Here is a 21,239-nt window from a genome sequence, read left to right as displayed (position 1 = left end):
TCACACAATCTACAAGTGTCCAGTGTCCAAAAGTGTACGCAGAGATTCAAAATCTCCATTATCCTCTCGTCACTTTGGTCACAGGCAGCTGTGCCATCGAGCGTGTCACATAGCGCTCAGATATCAGTAGGCCTCACACAATCTACAAGTGTCCAGTGTCCAAAAGTGTACGCAGAGAATCAAAATCTCCATTATCCTCTCGTCACTTTGGTCACAAGCAGCTGTGCCATCGAGCGTGTCACATAGCGCTCAGATATCAGTGGGCCTCACACAATCCACAAGTGTCCAGTGTCCAAAAGTGTACGCAGAGATTCAAAATCTCCATTATCCTCTCGTCACTTTGGTCACAGGCAGCTGTGCCATCGAGCGTGTCACATAGCGCTCAGATATCAGTAGGCCTCACACAATCTACAAGTGTCCAGTGTCCAAAAGTGTACGCAGAGAATCAAAATCTCCATTATCCTCTCGTCACTTTGGTCACAGGCAGCTGTGCCATCGAGCGTGTCACATAGCGCTCAGATATCAGTGGGCCTCACACAATCCACAAGTGTCCAGTGTCCAAAAGTGTACGCAGAGATTCAAAATCTCCATTATCCTCTCGTCACTTTGGTCACAGGCAGCTGTGCCATCGAGCGTGTCACATAGCGCTCAGATATCAGTAGGCCTCACACAATCTACAAGTGTCCAGTGTCCAAAAGTGTACGCAGAGATTCAAAATCTCCATTATCCTCTCGTCACTTTGGTCACAGGCAGCTGTGCCATCGAGGGTGTCACATAGCGCTCAGATATCAGTGGGCCTCACACAATCTACAAGTGTCCAGTGTCCAAAAGTGTACGCAGAGATTCAAAATCTCCATTATCCTCTCGTCACTTTGGTCACAGGCAGCTGTGCCATCGAGCGTGTCACATAGCGCTCAGATATCAGTGGGCCTCACACAATCCACAAGTGTCCACTGTCCACAAGTGTGTGCAGAAATTCTAAATCTCCCCTGTCCTATAGACACCTTTTACCTTGTTTTACATTACTATATAGTTTGTTGGATTTTGTCTACATTTCTACCAAAAATGAGGAAGGCTGGTGGAAGAGGCCGTGGAATTGGGCGGGGGTTGGCAGCTGGTAATGATGGTGTTGGTGGTGGATCTGATGGTAGTGGCAAGAGCAAAATAGGACCGAATGCAGGAGGTGCTGACCCTGCGTCATCGTCTGGCTACATAAGGCCTCGAACGCTTAGTTTTCTAGGAGTTGGCAAACTGCTTTTAAAGGCAGAGCATCAGGAAAAAGTTTTGTCTTACATTGCTGACTCAGCCTCCAGCTCTATCGCCTCCTCTTCTTCAGTTGTAAAAAGTAAAAGCACTGAGTCGTCATTGGAGGCTCATGTTCATGAACCACACCTTTCCTTGTGTCCTTCACCCCAACCAAGATTGAAGGATGACGCAGGCCATCCTACTGATTACTCCATGGAGCTGTTTTCACATACCATGCCTGGATTATCAAGTTAAATGGTGAATTACCCAGGCCAAGATGAATCTGACATGGAGTGCACTGATGCACAGCCACTGATGGATGATTCTGCTGGTACATTCACTCAGAGCACTACATTGTCCTCGCAGTGTACAGAGACAGATTTTGACCCTGATGAGACTCAGGTGCCCCTTCCCGCACACTATACCACCATACACGGTGACACAGAGGAAGGTGCACATGACATAGAAGAGGAGGTGATGGATGACCCAGTTGTTGACCCAGATTGGCATCCATTGGGGGAAGAGGGTGCTGCTTCCAATAGCTCAGATGAGGAGCATCCACAGCAGACATCGACATCGCAACAGCTGTTATCTGGCAGGCCCGGAGCACTCCAAAGACAGGTTCCAAACATCAAAAGAGTTGCTGGACAGCTTGTCCAGAGGGTCAAAAGATCACAGCGTGCTAGGCCGCAAAATGTCTGCCAAAGTAGGAAGAGTGCAGTGTGGCAGTTTTTTGAACAAAATCCTCATGATCAGGCCAAGGTTATCTGTAAGAAGTGCGCAAAGACCTTTAGCCGAGGGAAAAATCTGAAAAATTTGAATACCAGTTGCATGCTTAGACATTTAACCAGCATGCACTTGCAAGCGTGGACACAACACCAAACCTTAAGTGCCACATGTGCAACTGATCACAACGAAGGTAGTCAGCAACGCTACATTGTTTCCCCCACTGTAAGCCCACCGGTTAGCACAGCAGCAAATGTTGAGGTGTCGTTGCAAGGCCACAGCAGTCAGGGAATCCCACTGTTATATCAACGAAAGACTGATTCTAGGCCATCAGAAAGAACACCAACTCCATCACCATCATCAACCCTCTCTCAGTCCGCCCTGTCCACCGCTACTTCCACCATATGCAGCTCTCAAGTCCAGCTCACCCTCCCAGACACTATGAGTAGGTCAAGAAAGTACTCAGTCTCTCATCCGCGTACACTGGGTTTGAACGCCCACATTGCCAAACTAATCTCGTTTGAGATGATGCCCTTTCGGTTGGAGGAAAGCACAGCTTTCCGCGAACTCATGGCCTATGCAGTACCACGCTATGACCTACCCAGTCGCCACTTCTTCTCTCGCAAAGCCATCCCAGCCCTCCACCATCATGTGAAAGACCGCATTGTCCATGCACTCAAGCAGTCAGTGAGCGGAAAGGTGCACCTCACAACTGATGCATGGTCCAGTCGGCATGGCCAGGGCCGTTACGTGTCCATCACTGCGCACTGGGTTAATGTGGTGGATGCAGGGTCCACAGGGGACAGCGGTGGTGGGACATTGCTGCCTAGCCCACGGTCTAGGAAACAGTTGGCTGTAGGCGTTCGACCCTCCTCCTCCTCCTCCTCCTCCTCCAGAAGCGACAGCTCGTCCACAGAGCGCAGTCGTACGAGCACTCCATCTGCAGCTGCCACTGTTGCACACGATGTGTCCCCCTATCGAGCAGCTAGTGGAAAGCGTCAGCAGGCTGTGTTGCAGATGATGTGTTTGGGCGACAGACACACCGCCGAGGTGCTGGCCGAGTACTTGAAGCGACAAACTGAGTCATGGCTGGGCAGTGTACATCTTGAGGCAGGCAAGGTAGTTAGTGATAACGGCCATAATTTTGTGGCAGCCATAGCCCTTTCAAAACTCAGCCACATACCTTGCTTGGCTCACACCTTGAACCTGGTGGTGCAGTGCTTCCTCAAAAATTATCCGGAGTTAACAGCCCTGCTCCAGAAGGTGCGAAGACTGTGCGCGCACATCCGCCGGTCGCCTGTACACTCCGTTCGTATGCAGAAGCTGCAGCGATTGCTCCACCTTCCCAACCACCGCCTCATTATCGACATTGCAACAAGGTGGAACTCCACCCTGCACATGGTGGAGCGGCTGTGCGAGCAGAGGCAGGCCATAATGCATTTGTGGGAGGATACACGGCCAGGCACTTTGAGAGCAGACATGGAGTTGACAGGCGTGCAGTGGTCGAAGCTGAAAGACCTTTGTAAAGTCCTTCAGTGTTTTGAGGAATGCACACGGCTGGTAAGCGCAGACGACGCCATCCTAAGCATGAGCATCCCACTTATGCGTCTGCTCATGCAAACTTTGATGCACCTTAAGGAGCAGGTGTCTGCAGCCAATGTTGATGAGGAGGAAGAGGAGGAGGGAATCCTTGATGACATTCAGCCATTGTCTGATCAGGGACCTCTCCTGGACGAAGTGGAGGAAGAAGAGGAGGAGGAGGAGGAGGATGATGGTGATGATTACTTAGGGGAGGAGGATGCATCTCGTGGGGCAAGTGAAAATGTTGGCGTGGCAAGGTCTGGTACAGGGTTTGTGCGTGACTGGAGGGATGTGGATTTGCCAGAAAGTGCTCCTCCACCCAGCACTCGCAGTGCATCATTGACACCGGGAACATTGGCCCACATGTCAGATTATGCCTTGCGGATCCTAAAAAGGGACCCCCGCATTGCCAAAATGATGAACGATGACAACTACTGGTTGGCCAGCATCCTGGATCCACGCTATAAAGGCAAATTACAAAACATCATGCCACAGGAGAACCTTGACCTAATATTGGCTAATAAACAAGCAACTCTGGTAAATCGGTTGCTTGAGGCATTCCCAGCACACAGCAGCGGTGATGGTTCTCACACGAGCCGTACGGGCCGGGGGCAGCTTGGCAGAGGTGTTCGTGGTGCACACAGCAGAAGTGGCGTTGGAGACAGGGGTTTCATGACAATGTTGTGGACTGATTTTTCAAATACCGCTCACACAACTGGTAATACTGCATCGATGGAAAGTGACAGGAGACAGCAGTTGTCAACTATGGTTACAAACTACTTTTCCTCCCATATCGATGTTCTCCCACACAGGTCATTCCCCTTTGACTATTGGGCCGCTAAACTGGACACCTGGCCTGAATTGGCCCAATATGCCTTACAGGAGCTCGCTTGCCCAGCTGCAAGTGTGCTATCGGAAAGAGTCTTCAGTGCAGCTGGATCAAACCTGACAGAAAAAAGGACCCGTCTGTCAACCCAAAATGTGGATGATCTAACCTTCATTAAAATGAACCACGCATGGGTTTCCAAGGATTTTGTCCCACCTTCCCCTGATGACACATAGGGTGACAGAAAAATGGCTTGCTTTCGTCCACCTCTTCCTGGTACTTCACCTATTTCGCCTTTTGCATCAGCTGAATGTCCAACATCAACATATGCCACTTTCTAAAACTCCCTAACTGTGCTGCCTCCCCCCCCATGGCCGGGGTCACCACCTACCGCACGACACCGTGCGAGTGCCGTTGCCCTGGACAGGTGGGTAGGCCGACTCTTGGGCGCGGGCACTGGCACAGGGTCCCTCATAGTGCAATCAAGTGTCTCTGACGGCGGTGGTGCATGCTGTATAGACATATATTTTGAATGTGTACGCTATCCATACATGTTATCCGGGGATACGGTACCCTTTCTAACCTTTGTGCAATCATGTGCAATCCATACTGTGCCTGACACCGTCTGAGCCTGCCTCCTGAGACATATATTTTGAATGTGTACGCTATCCATACATGTTATCCAGGGATACGGTACCCTTTCTAACCTTTGTGCAATGACGTGCAATCCATACTGGGCCTAACACCGTCTGAGCCTGCCTCATGCTGTATAGACATATATTTTGAATGTGTACGCTATCCATACATGTTATCCGGGGATACGGTACCCTTTCTAACCTTTGTGCAATGACGTGCAATCCATACTGGGCCTAACACCGTCTGAGCCTGCCTCATGCTGTATAGACATATATTTTGAATGTGTACGCTATCCATACATGTTATCCGGGGATACGGTACCCTTTCTAACCTTTGTGCAATGACGTGCAATCCATACTGGGCCTAACACCGTCTGAGCCTGCCTCATGCTGTATAGACATATATTTTGAATGTGTACGCTATCCATACATGTTATCCGTGGATACGGTACCCTTTCTAACCTTTGTGCAATCATGTGCAATCCATACTGTGCCTGACACCGTCTGAGCCTGCCTCCTGAGACATATATTTTGAATGTGTACGCTATCCATACATGTTATCCAGGGATACGGTACCCTTTCTAACCTTTGTGCAATCACGTGCAATCCATACTGGGCCTGACACCGTCTGAGCCTGCCTCCTGAGACATATATTTTGAATGTGTACGCTATCCATACATGTTATCCAGGGATACGGTACCCTTTCTAACCTTTGTGCAATCACGTGCAATCCATACTGGGCGTGAGAACGGCTGGCGAGCTGTTAAGCAAGCTACAGCACCTGTCCAGACAAGTACAGGGATTCCCTAGCGAGGAGACTTATTTGATTGTTTTCAATGTTGGGACAGCAATTTTTGGGGAGCACTATACTCTGGAGAATGATAGATGGGGCCCACCATACACTGGAACATTCCAAAGGTGGACATCAGACACTGGAGCAGCATTTACAGGGCCCATTATACACTAGAGCATTAGAAATGGGGCCCATTATGTTTGGAGCATTATTTGGGCCCATAAGACAGTGGAGCTTCATCCATAGGGACCAACATATACTGTAGCATTATGTGGAGCTCATCATATACTGTTTCAAACATTATATGGGACCAATGATTCTGTATGGAGAAATAGATGGGCCTCGTCATGAGATGTAAAAAGTGAGGTATTTTTCATTGTACTATACCGCTATTTCTCTGCCGTATCGGAGCATGATGAGTTGTGGTATGTGTTAAAGGGGCGCTCTTTCGCCCAGGGCACATGAAAACCTGGAGCCAGCCCTCCCCCCCCACAGTTTGTAGCCAAATAACCCCCATTTTTCAGTGCGTAACTTGTAATATGAAGTTAATTAAGGTTGACAAGCTTAAGAAAGAAGAATTGATGCTTTTGGCATTCAAATGGGCACTGTAGGTGTGTTTCCTGTCCTCTCACTGCCGACTTTTTTTCCCCATTGACTTACATTGGGTTTCGTGTTTCGGGACGACCCCGACTTTTCCCTATAGTCGGACGATCTTGCTCGACCCGACTTTTGGAAAAGTCGGGTTTCACGAAACGAAACGCGACCCTAAAAAAACAAAAGTCGCTCAACTCTATGCACACACAGTGTAACAACACTGAGCAGCAGCACATGCGCCACAGGTGACAAAAGAGTGGTCAGACGAGCCGAGTCAAAAACATTCAGGAGCAGAAGTACCAGAGGTCACAGCAATACACGTGGTCAAATACAACCCGGAAATCAGAGTCAGATGGGAGCAGAGAAATTCAAGACGTGAGACAGTCAAACAGGTCAGAAAGCAAGCCAGGTCACATACCAAGGGGTCGAAGCACAGGGAGCGAACACTAAGACAAACGAGGTGACAGGAAAGGGAAATCATGGGAACAGAGTAAATGGGCAGACGACAAAACATGGTATTAAGGGGTCAGCTGCTCTAGCTTGGAAGCATCAACTATCACTAATGTTCGTCTGCAGGCAACAGCAGACTGAAATAACCACACAGAAATCAAAATGAGGCAGAGAAGGTTAACCTCCACATGAACAGAATTGGGAGAGAATAACATGAAACAAACCCCGGCCTGGATCATGACATCCGGGAGTGGAGACCTGCTGAGTTTAGCATAGATAAGGCTTCAAATGTGAGTGGCAAGTGGGTCACCACTCGAAAAGTGTAAGCCATTTCATCCATCTTTGATGATAATATGCTTCTGCTGGAGTGTGGTTGGAAGTGCTCTGTGACAACTTTTTTTTGTTAGAAGTCCAGAATTATAGTGATCACTGGGAAGCACAGGGAAGCGGCAACAGGATGTTTTGAATTAGTAGTCCAATGCAGCTCCAGCCGTAGACCTCGAATGGAGGATCGTCCTAACTTTTTTTTGTTCACTCTTTTTTCTGTTCGTGCAGGATAGTCATCATGTTATTGATACTGCAAGTGGATGTGTAAAAGTCTCACTTCTATACTTTAGCCAAAATTTGTCCAAACCATTTAATTTATTTATCTGGTGTGTGTGAAGGCCACCCTGCTGCCTCCTGATGACAAATATAGGATAAAGAAGGATCATGCAAGTTTAATTTCAAAATGCCCAGACTTTTGTTCCTAGAGGAGATGAGACGCTGGTGTTTCCCAATAATAATGAGAATAATAATTTTTATTTCTATAGCACCAACATATTCCGCAGCACTTTACAATTCATAGGGGACTTGTACAGACAATAAAGACTTAACGGAGCAACACATAATTCAACAGATACCAAGAGGAATGAGGGGGCTTGGTGCTAGCAAGCAACAATCTATGAGGAAATAGGGGAGACACGAATGGCAAATGGTAACAATTGCTTGTATTGTACGGTCCAGCCATCAATGTAATAAATAGGGTGTTCACATTGTAGTACCAGCAGCTACACAGGATGCAGTGTCGAGTCATGAGACAACTACGGTGCTTTTTAAGAATACGTTTATGGGACTTGAGGGGACTTTCCTCAGTCACGGCCTGATCACCGAAACAGGGGTAACACAGGTTGCCCACGCAGGGGCTCTAATCAAGCAAACACAGTAACACAGAACGTGACTACTCCCGGCAACGGCCGGTCACTATAGGGCCGCGGTTTGGCCGACTACGGGTCCTTAAGTCTAGAGTTTACTTAGCCGTCCAGACGTCCCTCGCCGTTCGGGCTGGTGGTCTTTCGGCAAAATAGTTGCTGGGCCCAGTTGCTGAGCCGCTGGCGCAGTCTTCGCGCTCTCCGGTGCGCTGAGGACACTGGAGCCCCACAGGCCCTGGCGGAGTTCTTGGACGGATAGACCGCAGCTCCCGGACCAGGGCAGGTGGCAGTGATGTATAGTGGCGAGTGACACGCCACCTGCACAGCTAGCGGCTGCGGTGGGGAGTCCGCGATCAAGAGAGGCCCGGCCCCTGCTGCAGACCGGAGCAGGACAGCCGTGGCCACCGACGGCGCGGTGCTGGCCGCGGCCACTGGTGAGAGTAGGGCGGCCGCGGGTGGCAGGGAACAGGCTGTGGCCACGAGCTCAGGGGAGGCGGCCGCGGGTAGGCCGCAGCCGCGGGCAGAGGGGAGGCGATAGCGGCTGCGAGCTGTGCTGGGGCCGCAGTGGCCGCGGGCTGGAGAGGGGCAACAAGTCTCGGACGACTCTCTGGATACCGTCCCTCTGGAGCCCTCAGTCGGCATCCTCCCTGGCGCTAGTGAGTCGCTCTAGCTGGCAGTCGCTCCCACGCTCTCCTGTTGTCTCTGTCCCGGTCTGCTGACTCATCGTCTGGGGAATTCCCAGCCTCCTTTATACCGGTCCCTCCCCCAGCCCGCCTGTCAGTCAAAACAGTCCGTCCTCGAATCCTGTCCCCTGGGAACAGTTTCCCCCGGAACCCAGATGACGGCTCCTCTGGTTCCGACCCGGACACTCGACGGGGGCCGTTCCTCCCACAACATAACACTGCATGAACAGGTCACCAACCAGTATATGTACAGTACATGTAAAGATTACTATTATGTGCATGGAGGGTTTATACATATGATAATATGATTTGGAGGAAAATTTTGTAATAGTAAAAAAGGAATAGTTATATAAGTAAGGTGAGGTGATAAGCCAGTCTAAAGAAGTGCATTTTTAGAGCAAGAATAAAACTGTGGGTATTGATCGAATTATCCTGGGTAGTGCATTCCAGAGAATTGACGAAGCTCTCGAGAAGTCTTGGAGATGAGAATGGGCGGTTCAGATTATTGAGGATATTAATCTTAGGTCACTAGCAGAATGGAGGGCACAGGTAGGGTGGTAGACTGAGATGAAGGATAAGATGTAGGATGGTGCTGAGCCATGGATCACGTTGTGGTTATGAGCGATGACGAGTGTATATTATGTATCGGATGGACAACCAGTGCAATGACTCGAACAGGGTAGAGGCATTGGTGTAATGGTTGGTGAGTAATATGATCTTGTCTGCAGCATTCAGGACAGATTGGAGAGGGGAGAGTTTAGTAGGAGGGAGACCGATTAGTAGAGAGTTGTAACAGACCAGATGAAAATGAATAAGAGCCAGAGTAAGAGTTTTTGCAGAGTCAAAGTTAAGAAAAGTTAAGAAAAGATTGAATTCTGAAGGTGTTTTTGAGGTCTAGATGACAAGAGCGAGCCAGTGATCGGATGTGGGGGGTGAATGAAAGCTCTGAATCACGTATGACCCCAAGACAGCGGCTTATTGCTGAAGAGTAATGGTGGAGCCACAAATGGAAATATTGGGTTTGGGAAAGTTAGAGGTAGGAATCACAAGGAGTTCAGTATTTGAGAGTTTCAGTTTTAGAGGGAGGACATAATGTTAGAGACAGAGGAAAAACAATCACTGTTTTCTCGTATTGCGGTAGAGGTGATGTCAGGAGATGATGTGTATAATTGGGTGTTATCAACAAAGAGATAATACTAAAAACGGAATCTACTGATGGTTTGTCCAATAGGGGCAGTATATAAGGAGGAGGGGCCTAGGACTGAGTCCTGAGGAACACTGACAGTAAGGGAAAAAGGAGAGGAAGAGGAGCCAGGAAAAGATCCTGTGAAGGAGCGGTCAGCAGAGAACAAGACAGAATGGTGTCCTTGAGGCCAATAGCATGGAGCATATTGAGGAGAATCTGGTGATCCACAGTGTCGAACGCTGCAGAGATCTAGGAGAATCAGCAGGGACCTTTGTATTTAGCTGTTAACAGATCGTTTGAGACTTTAGTAAAGGCAGTTTCAGTAGAGTGTAAAGAGCGGAAACTATATTGTAAAGGGTCAAGAAGAGAGTGATCCGAAAGATATTGGATTAGATGGGAGAGGAACAAGCATTCCAGGGTTTAGAGATGAAGGGAAGTTAGCAGCACAGCTCTGGTTAAGGGATTTTTTTTAAAGTAACGGATGTATGATGGCATGTTTAAAGGAGGAAGGAAAATGACCAGATGAGAGAGAAATTAAATATTTTAGTTAGGTAAGTGGTGACAGCAAGGTAAAGGGACTGAAGGAGATGTGATGGAATAGGGTCCCTGGTGTAGGTAGTAGGGAAAGAAGATTATTTTTATTATTATTTATTATTATTACAGCGCCATTTATTCCATGGCGCTTTACATGTGAGGAGCATGCATAATAAAACAAGTACAGTAATCTTAAACAATACAAGTCATGACGGGTACAGGAGGAGAGAAGATCCTGCCCGCAAGGGCTCACAATCTACAAGGGATGGGTGAGGATAAAGTAGGTGAGGGTACAGCTGGTTGTGCAGTGGTTTGGTCTGGACTTGGCTGGACATACAATGGTATTACTTTTTTATGGTATTCTGAGGTGTGGGTAGGAAATCCATGCTATGGTTCAAATAACTTTATATTCTCTTAAAAGTGAATCTGAAGTTGGTCATAGAAACTTAGTTGATAAAATATATCTATTTTTTCCTAAAAAGGAAACTTCGGAAAAAAAAAAATTTTTTGTTGGTGTTTAGTCATTGGACTGGTGTGTGAGGCACAAGCAGGTGGTAAGGAGAGTAAATCCATTTCTAGGTACCCGGGAAGCCATTCAGGAGGATAGGACGCAAGAAGGGGAATGAAAATGAATGCAAAAAGACCAAATCACCATACTAAGGACATCAAGAATGGTAAATTCAGACACTCATGGAGATGTGCACTCATGATACGCTTTGGAGTTTGTAAGAGGGTAGACTTTATCCCCTCATTAGGGATGGGCGAATCCTGAAATACTCAGAATCGCTAGACTCTAACGAGTCCAACTCGGAAACTCGCTACTCGTTGCGAGACTAGCGAGTCCAATGTTAATGAATGGGGATGCGAGTATTGCAGTGATTCCTGTGCTGCCATTTTTTTTGTTCCGCTTACTCCCCGCATGTGGCTGTGCACACCATGCGGAAAGTAAGCAGAACAACTGCGGATGGTACCCACGGTCCGGAGGAGAGGAGACTGTCCTCCGGGCTTTGGGCACCATATCCCTGTAAAAAATAGAATTTAAAAATAAAAAATATTGTTATTCTTACCCTCCGACGTCCCGCGCAGCCTTCCCGCCTCTCCACGCATCCGTTCCCAGTAGTCCTTTGCGAAAATGCCCGCGATGGCGTCCGTTCTCGCGGGATCGCGAAGTCTTGCGGTCATTCGCGCGACGTCATCGCGAATTACCACGAGACATCGCGATCCCGCGAGAACGGACGTCATCGCGGGCATTTTCGCAAAGGACTACTGGGAACGGATGCGTGGAGAGGCGGGAAGGCTGCGCGAGACGTTGGAGGGTAAGAATAACAATATTTTTTATTTTTTTTACATTTTATCTTTTACTACTGACGCTGCATAGGCAGCCTCAGTAGTAAAAAGTTGGTCACACTTGTCAAACACTATGTTTGACGAGTGTGACCAACCTGTCAATCAGTTCTCCAAGCGATGCTACAGATCGCTTGGAAAACGCTAGCATTTGCATTGGACTCGTTACTGTGCGAGTAATCGCTTGGAAACTCGCAGAGTACCGACTCCTGCGAGTCCCCTACTACTCGCAGAGTAACGAGTCCTAACGAGTAGATTCGCCCATCCCTACCCCTCATCTATTTTGGCCAGTTGCTGCATCTGTGTATATGTATTGTTTGCTTAGTTCTATTCATATGTCATCCAATGCATATAATGTAACCCTACAATATGGAGAGCTACCACACTAAGGATAGAAGGGAAAATTATATAATAAGCTGCGACCAGTTACCGTGTGGCTGACACCGCATGACAGACAAAGATGTCTGGTTACTGAGCAATAAATTAGACATGAAAAGATTCCTACAGTAATGGATCTTGGGAATGCTTCTGCACGCCGTCAGGATTCTCTGGTACCAGTAACGGGCGGGCACATGACCTCAAGCATTTAAATTGCATACATATGGTCACATGCCAACTAGACGTGCCCGGTCTCACTCAATGCAAGTGAATTGATCAAGGTCAGAAACATCTAGTTGGAATGCGTCCGGGAGTATGCAAATTGCATACTTGTAGTCACGTGACCAGTGCCGACACCTCAAAATCCTGACAGTGCCCACTGGGCACACTGTTAAGAATTCACAAATCTCCAGCTACATAGCGTGACTGCAGACTTGTCACTGAGCCTGCACAACCCCTTTTAAGCAGACCACATGCATTGTTGAATTTTTTTTATTAGATTTTTTTTATGTAACTATTTTATATCTTTGACCCTGCACACATTGCATCACTTCAAGAAGTGGCATTTGTCGGCACTGCATATTTGACAGGGGGCAAACATAGACCTTGGTGCCCAGGACAATCATTCATATGGAACTCCCACACTAAACCACTGATCTGATCAGTCAGAGTATTGTGCACACGACGTCTTTTTCATGTCAATACGACGTGTTGTGCATGTGGTCTATCTTTTGTCAGTTCTTTTATCTATTTCAGGCATAGAAAACCTTGACGTGGCTAACAGAAGTGACCGTCCATTCTTCTGGTAGCTGCCAATATGTTATATAGTGTATGGCACTATAAAATTAATAGCAGCTGCAAGAGATGCCTATTCAGACAGAAGAAAAGACGCTTCAGGGAAAAACTTCTGCCATTTTCCTGAAGCATCTTCTGCTTTAAAAACTATGCGGGTATGCCGAGATCTAAGTGGCACTGTCTTCATATACCCCAAGAAAGAAATGACTCAAAAGTGTGGGAACAGCGTCATGGAAAACACTGCAAACAACAATTGAGCTTCTGTTTGAAAGTTAAAATTCTGGATGACATTCAAACCATTTTAGATAATTTTCTATGGAAAAGTAGGTTGAGAAGAATTATTTGGAAGGTATGAGTCCCATTTTGACCTGCACAGAGCAATTACAACATTCCACAAGTCAAACATCATACCTACAGTTAAACATGGTGGGGGCCGTGTGAAAGACCATCTGCCTAGAAATCATTATGAATGACTTAGTCATTAATTTACCAGATACATTTTATAGAGCATGTTGATTCATTTTTACATTTCCTGAAACTGAATCCAATAATGTGGAGTTAAACGGGTTGTTCGGGATCAACATATTTCATGACCTTTCTATTGGTATTGCAACTTATTTTCTGTACAAGAGGATAGATCATCAATATGTAAGTCCCGGACATGAATGCAAAATTAGAAAAATTCTCTCATAACTCAAAATTCTTATCTGGAAGAATATCTCTATGAATGTCCCATTTTCAGTAATCCAGAACATATAATACCGTATATATCATTAATTTCAAAGAATCCCCTTATATGAAGGTTTTGGATAAAAATAATGATCCAAAACTTAACAAGAAGTCAACATAAAAACAATAATAGTTTGAAATACAGTTGATAAGACGTGTACAAGACTAACGCTTTATGCAACCTATAGCAAAATTTGTAATATTAACTCCCTCTGCTCTGATCACTAAGGGCAGCAAATCATATCAAAAATAGAAATATATGAACGGTCTTTATGGTTAAACAAAGGAATCAATTATCTTCATGGGGATATGAAGATGTTACTTCTTTTCTATTCGTACCTTATTGATTCCTCATAAATTGCCATTTTTCCATTAACTTGGTTCTTCTCAAAATATGACCAAAATAGTAAAAAAGAAATGTTTTTACAGAAGCTCAGCAACAACTGATGGCATCTGTGAACCCAATTCAAGGGGACCGGTTATATTGTAAATCTGTAGACATTATAGTATAGCAAAGGTTTACAGTACTGTGCAAAAGTTTTAGGCAAGTGTGGGGGAAAAAAAACTGCCCAGTAGCAAGCTTTCAGAAATAGAAGTATTAATAGTTTATTTTTACTAATTAACAAAATGCAAAGTGAATGAATAAAAAATAAATCTAAATCCGAGAAATGTGGTACAGTTTTTCTGATTAGCTAGGTCTCTTTCCTGCTGTGCAGGCATTGTAGGATCTTAGGTATCCATGGTTACAACCATTAGCATCTAGCTAACTGTCACTAACCATGGATATCTAAGGTCCTGCAATGCCTGCACATGAGGTAAGAAACACAGCGAATCAGAAAAACTATACTACATTTCTAATTGGGGGTATTTGCTAATATCATTATTATTATGCCTACTACATATTGGGATAGGATCTTGGAGATGGGAATAACCCCTTTAATAGTGTTGAGCATTCCGATACCGCAAGTATCGGGTATCGGCCGATACTTGCTGTATCGGAATTCCGATACCGACTTCCGATATTCTTTCAATATCGGAATTCGGCATCGGAATCGGAAGTTCAGTTGATTGACGGCCTGACGTCATCATGATGCGCGGTGTGTGCGCATCATGATGCGCCGTCATTTCGGGCCTTCCGGGGGTCTCTGCCGGCCTGCCGGGGGGCTGTGCCGGCCTGCTGGGGGGCTGTGTGGACTGCCCGGGGTCTGTACCGGCCTGCCGGGGGGGCTGTGCCGGCCTGCCGGTGGTCTGTGCACCCTGTGGGGGTCTGTACCGGCCTGCCGGGGGGCTGTGCCGGCCTGCCGGGGGGCTGTGCACCCTGTGGGGGTCTGTACCGGCCTGACGGGGGGCTGTGCCGGCCTGCCGGGGGGCTGTGCTGATGTCCGGGGGTCTGTGCAAGCATCGTCCGATGGGACTACAAGTCCCATCGGGCGATGCCTGCTACCATGACAGTGATTGACACATTAGCCAATGATGGGACAGTAGTAGTCCCATCATCCGGCTAATGTGTTAAATGTTAAAAAAAAAAAAAAAAAAAAAAAAAAATACTACATACATACTACATGCATGCTACATACATACTACATGCATGCTACATACATACTACATATATACTACATACATACTACATACATGCTACATACATACTGCATGCTACATACATACTACATACATACTACATGCATGCTACATGCATACTACATATATACTACATACATACTACATACATGCTACATACATACTGCATGCTACATACATACTACATACATACTACATACATACTACATGCATGCTACATACATACTACATATATACTACATGCATGCTACATACATACTACATGCTACATACATACTACATATATACTACATACATACTACATACATGCTACATACATACTGCATGCTACATACATACTACATACATACTACATACATACTACATGCATGCTACATACATACTACATGCATGCTACATACATACCACATACATACTACATGCTACATACATACCACATATATACTACATACATACAATACATTCATACAATACATACATAGACATACAGTACATATAACATAGAGTAACATACTTACCAATACTTGTCACATTGTTCCCCGAAGCCATTGTCTTTTCCGGGATAAATATTAACATAACAAACCACAAAAATACTCACCCACGATCCGAAGCAGTCCACGAGTGTGTCCCACGACGATCTTGGGTAGAGAACTGCAGCATCAGATGATGCTGCCGTTCTCTACGGGCTGCAGGAATCCAATGACGGAAGGTAGGTATCCTTCCGCACTGTATTCCTCCGCCACTTAAAAAAAAAAAGTCCCTAGTCTCACTTTATGCCATTGCTGTGTGGGAAATTCCCACACAGCAATGGCATAAAGTGAGACTAGGGACTTTTTTTTTTTTAAGTGGCGGAGGAATACAGTGCGGAAGGATACCTACCTTCCGTCATTGGATTCCTGCAGCCCGTAGAGAACGGCAGCATCATCTGATGCTGCAGTTCTCTACCCAAGATCGTTGTGGGACACACTCGTGGACTGCTTCGGATCGTGGGTGAGTATTTTTGTGGTTTGTTATGTTAATATTTATCCCGGAAAAGACAATGGCTTCGGGGAACAATGTGACAAGTATTGGTAAGTATGTTACTCTATGTTATATGTACTGTATGTCTATGTATGTATTGTATGAATGTATTGTATGTATGTAGTATATATGTGGTATGCATGTAGTATGTATGTAGTATGTATGTAGCATGCATGTAGTATGTATGTAGTATGTATGTAGTATGTATGTAGTATATATGTAGTATGTAGTATGAATGTAGTATATATGTAGTATGTATGTAGCATGTAGTATGTAGCATGCATGTAGTATATATGTAGTATGTATGTAGCATGTAGTATGTATGTAGCATGCATGTAGTATATATGTAGTATGTATGTAGCATGTAGTATGTATGTAGCATGCATGTAGTATATATGTAGTATGTAGCATGTAGTATGTAGCATGCATGTAGTATGTAGCATATAGTATGTATGTAGCATGCATGTAGTATATATGTAGTATGTATGTAGCATGTAGTATGTATGTAGCATGCATGTAGTATATATGTAGTATGTAGCATGTAGTATGTATGTAGCATGCATGTAGTATGTAGCATGTAGTATGTATGTAGCATGCATGTAGTATATATGTGTTATGTATGTAGCATGTAGCATGCATGTAGCATGCATGTAGTATGTATGTAGTATATATGTGGTATGTATGTAGCATGCAGTATGTATGTAGCATGCATGTAGTATATATGTAGTATGTATGTTGCATGTAGTATTTATGTAGTATGAATGTAGCATGTATGTAGTATGTAGTATGAATGTAGCATGTATGTAGTATGCATGTTGTATGTATGTAGCATGTAATTTTTTTTTTTTTTTTTTTTTTACATTTAACACATTAGCCGGATGATGGGACTACTACTGTCCCATCATTGGCTAATGTGTCAATCACTGTCATGGTAGCAGGCATCGCCCGATGGGACTTGTAGTCCCATTGGACGATGCCTGCACAGACCCCCGGAGCCTGCACAGACCACCGGCAGGCCGGCACAGCCCCCCGGCAGGCCGGCACAGCCCCCCGGAGCCTGCACAGCCCCCCGGCAGGCCGGCACAGCCCCCCGGCAGGCCGGCACAGCCCCCCGGAGCCTGCACAGACCACCGGCAGGCCGGCACAGACCACCGGAGCCTGCACAGACCCCCTGGCAGGCCGGCACAGCCCCCCGAAAGGCCCGTACAGACCCCAGAGAGGCTGTACAAGGGCAGGAAAGGGTTTTTCTTATTCCGATACCGGAAGTCCCATAGACTTGAATGGGACTTCCGGTATCGGAATCGGCGATACCGATACTTTTTTTAAAGATCGGCCGATACCATCCGATACGATACTTTGAAGTATCGGACGGTATCGCTCAACTCTACCCTTTAATAATAGTGGCTGGATGTTTGGGGTCGTTGTCCGGCTGCAGAATACATTTGGAACCAATCAGACGCCTCCCTGGTGATATGACATGATGGATAAGTATCTGCTTTGATTTCATAAATTTATGCTAATTCCCAAATATTGATGGGATTTAGATTTGCCTTTTTTTCATTCACTTTGCATTTTGTTAGTTGATAAAAATAAACTATGAACACTTCTATTTTTCAAATCATCCTTCTTACAGTGCAGCATTTTTTCTGCAACTGCCTAAAACTTTTCCAAAGGACTGAATATATATGTATATGCACATATACATTATATATTAACTACCTTGTGTCTTGTTTCTGGGCTCAGTCTTGACATGATGTTTGACCTAAGACATGAAACTGTCTTTCACAACCTCACCTTTGTAGTAGAGTTTGTCTGTTCCTCACCCAGTTTTAAGCCTCTCACACAACTGATTCCATTTCATTTAATGCATTGTATTTCAACCAACATTTGAAAATGATGATAATTATCCCCTGGTTGGTATAATTAGTTACTCATACTCTTGACTGTAATACTACAAAATCCTTGACTTGATGCATCTGTACCTAGAAGAATAGATGCTGCGTTGAAAGCAAAGGGCAGTTGTCAAGGGTAGTCAAGGAGTCTGATGTCAGAAGCCAGGAGGGTTCATCACAAACAGAAGGAAGAGACAAAAGTGTGGTTGTGTAACGTTCCAAGGTCAGAGTATCAGGAGGATAGTGGATCAGAGTAGAATAGGTTAAACAGATGGATAATCAGAACAAGGTCCAAGGTCAGGCAACAAAAGATCTTTAACAGAATGCAAGGCACAAAGAGACAAACCACACAGTAGCTAAATGTACAACTGGCAGAGATTTGGGAGTAATAACTCAGTAAGTATCCTGGCAATCACCTGGGATAATGAACACCTGGAGACAGCCGGCACCTCCCAGTCCCAGATTGGATGGCCGAGCTGTGAATCAACACACTGACAGCTCAGCACGCCCCTGCACCAGACTGGATGACTGAGCTGTCAATCAAAGTACTGACAGCTTCATCACACCCTTGTACCAGATTGGAAAGCTGTCAGTAACTGCATCCCAGACAAAGTGACAAGTGGAACCATGAAAACGGTCACATCAAATATGATGTGATTTTCATTTCTCTTTAGTTCATTCACTTTACATTTTGTTAATTGATACAAAAAAAATTAACACTTCTGTTTTTGAAAGCATTCTTCCTACTGTGCATCATTTTTTCCACACCTGCCTAAAACTTTTGGACAGTACTGTATATATTATGTTTAATATACCGTAAATACTTGTGTATAAGCTGAGTTATTCAGACCCTTTTATGGGCTGAAAAAGACCCTCTCCTCTTATACATGAGTCATATGCCAGAAAGCCGGTGGGGGAGGGGGAGCAGGAGACATGATACTCACCCTCCTGGCGTCTGCATATCAGGCTCTGCTACATCTCAGTCCCGGCTTCTGCTGCTCATTAAAGTCATGAATATGGATGTGTCTCCACTCCCATAGGGGTGGAGAGCACATTCATGACTTTAATGAGCGGTACCATGTGACCAGCACAGGAAGATCACAGGAAGGGAGATGCAGACGCTGGGACTGAGATGTAGCAGAGCTGGATATGCAGACGCCAGGAGGGTGAGTAGCACTGGGGGAAGGTGAGCCATGCCATATTCACCTGTGCCCGTTCCACAGCTGCGCTGCCTCCCAGGTCCCCTGGCTGTGATGGTCAGGTCAGAGGGGGCGATGACGTGTTTAGTGTGCGCCCTCTGCCTGAACAGTCACTGCAGAGAGCCGGCGATGCTGAGGAGCAGTGGGCAGTGATGAGAGATGTCATTTTTTTTTAAATCACAGCAGCAGCATTATATGGGGGATATATTAATATGGAGCATGTTATGTGGCCACCATTAACCTTAGTGCAGCATTATATGGGGCATATATTAATATGGAGCATGTTATGGGCCACCATTAACCTTAGCGCAGCCTTATATGGGGCATATATTAATATGGAGCACCTTATGGGAACACCTTTTTACTTTTATTAGTATCTATTTTTATTTTTGAAATTTACCAGTAGCTGCTGCATTTTCCAACCTCGGCTCATACTTGAGTCAATAAGTTTTCCCAGTTTTTTGTGGCAAAATTAGGGGCCTCGGTTTGTACTCAGGTCGGCTTATACTCAAATATATACGGTAGTCATTATTTTAAAAAAAACGATTGCTTCTTTATTCTGCCAAGAGCTTTTTTCACCTCCTGATTTTTCAAGCTGTAAATGAGAGGGTTGAGCATTGGGATGACTCCGGCATACAAGATGGCAAACACCTTGTCCTGGTCCATGGAATAGCTGTACTTTGGTCTCATGTACATGCCGAGGACCATTCCGTAAAACAAGAGGATGATTGTGAGGTGTGAGGAGCAGGTGGAGAAGGTTTTGTGTCTTCCTTCTTTAGAGTTAATCTTCAAGATTGTAGAGATGATATAGATGTAAGACACCAAGGTCATGACTGAGGGAACAAAGCCAATGATGGCCCCAAGTGCAAGTATTATTGTCTCTATAGTCTGTGTGTTGCTACAAGAAAGCTTTATTAGAGGTTTTAGGTCACAGAAGAGATGGTCTACTTCATTTGACCTACAAAATGTACAAGATGATATTAGAATCACATAAAGAATGCCCTCGAGGACTCCTATACTCCAAGATGTCCATGCCATCCAGAAACAGACCTGCAGGCTCATGAAATAAGAGTAACGTAGGGGATGGCAGATGGCCACGTAACGATCGTAAGCCATGGCAGCCAGGATGAAGTATTCCGACACTATGAGCACCACGAAAAAGAAAACCTGAGTGATACAACCATGAAAAGAGATGACATTGTTCCCAGTTAGAAAGATGTCCAATAACTTTGGTAGAACCATTGAGGTGAAGGACATATCTAATACTGACATGTTACACAGGAGTATATACATAGGAGTGTGGAAATGAGGATCAACGCAAAATAAACCAGTTGTTAATGAATTTCCAACCAATGTTGCAACATAAATGGCCAGAAATATGAAAAAGAAAACCAACTGGAAGTCTGGAAACTCATGGAAGCCGAGGAGAACGAAGTTGGTGATGGTGAGGTTTGACCACTGCATTTCCCTCTGATGAAGCTAGAGATCCACTAGGGGCAAAAAGTCTTACAGGCAATGGTCAATGGAGGAAGTGCTGATTTGCTCTCCTCCAGAAGGAGGAAAACGTCAACCTATAGGTAGTTACCATACAGAGAATTTTTAAACATGACTAGGAATGTCATCAGACCAGAGACACTCATCTGCAGTTAATGCTGTTTCCGTCTTTTTGCTCTTCATCAGCATAAAGTACAGTTTAGATTGGTTTGGTGAGATGAACTTGACACGACTCTTGGAAGGTATTAGCTTTGCAGATATCCGGCTGGAGAAGGGAGCCTTTACAAGAAATGCAACACAGGAATAGGAAATCAGTAACTTCAGAAGACGCGCAAATCGTTTTATCGAGAACAGAAGGTAACCAACA

The 21,239-nt window shown here is 45.4% G+C and overlaps 1 protein-coding gene across 1 annotated transcript; it reads right to left on the bottom strand.

Moving 5' to 3' along the window:
* Positions 1-19,906: 19,906 nt before the first annotated feature.
* Positions 19,907-20,842, bottom strand: LOC141056081 (olfactory receptor 9G19-like). The gene has a single exon (XM_073552741.1). The coding sequence runs from the start codon at positions 20,840-20,842 to the stop codon at positions 19,907-19,909; it is 936 nt and encodes a 311-aa protein (XP_073408842.1).
* Between the last annotated feature and the right edge of the window lie 397 nt (positions 20,843-21,239).

This window comes from Dendrobates tinctorius, unplaced genomic scaffold, assembly GCF_039654945.1.
Source record: "Dendrobates tinctorius isolate UK_male_01 unplaced genomic scaffold, ASM3965494v1 ptg000196l, whole genome shotgun sequence".
In the NCBI taxonomy this organism is placed as follows: Eukaryota; Metazoa; Chordata; class Amphibia; order Anura; family Dendrobatidae; genus Dendrobates; species Dendrobates tinctorius.
This window is presented reverse-complemented; position numbering and strand designations above follow the sequence as displayed.

Bases quoted from the DNA above. Each gene is read 5' to 3' on its own strand.
- LOC141056081 (XM_073552741.1), bottom strand. From the start codon at position 20,842: ATGCAGTGGTCAAACCTCACCATCACCAACTTCGTTCTCCTCGGCTTC.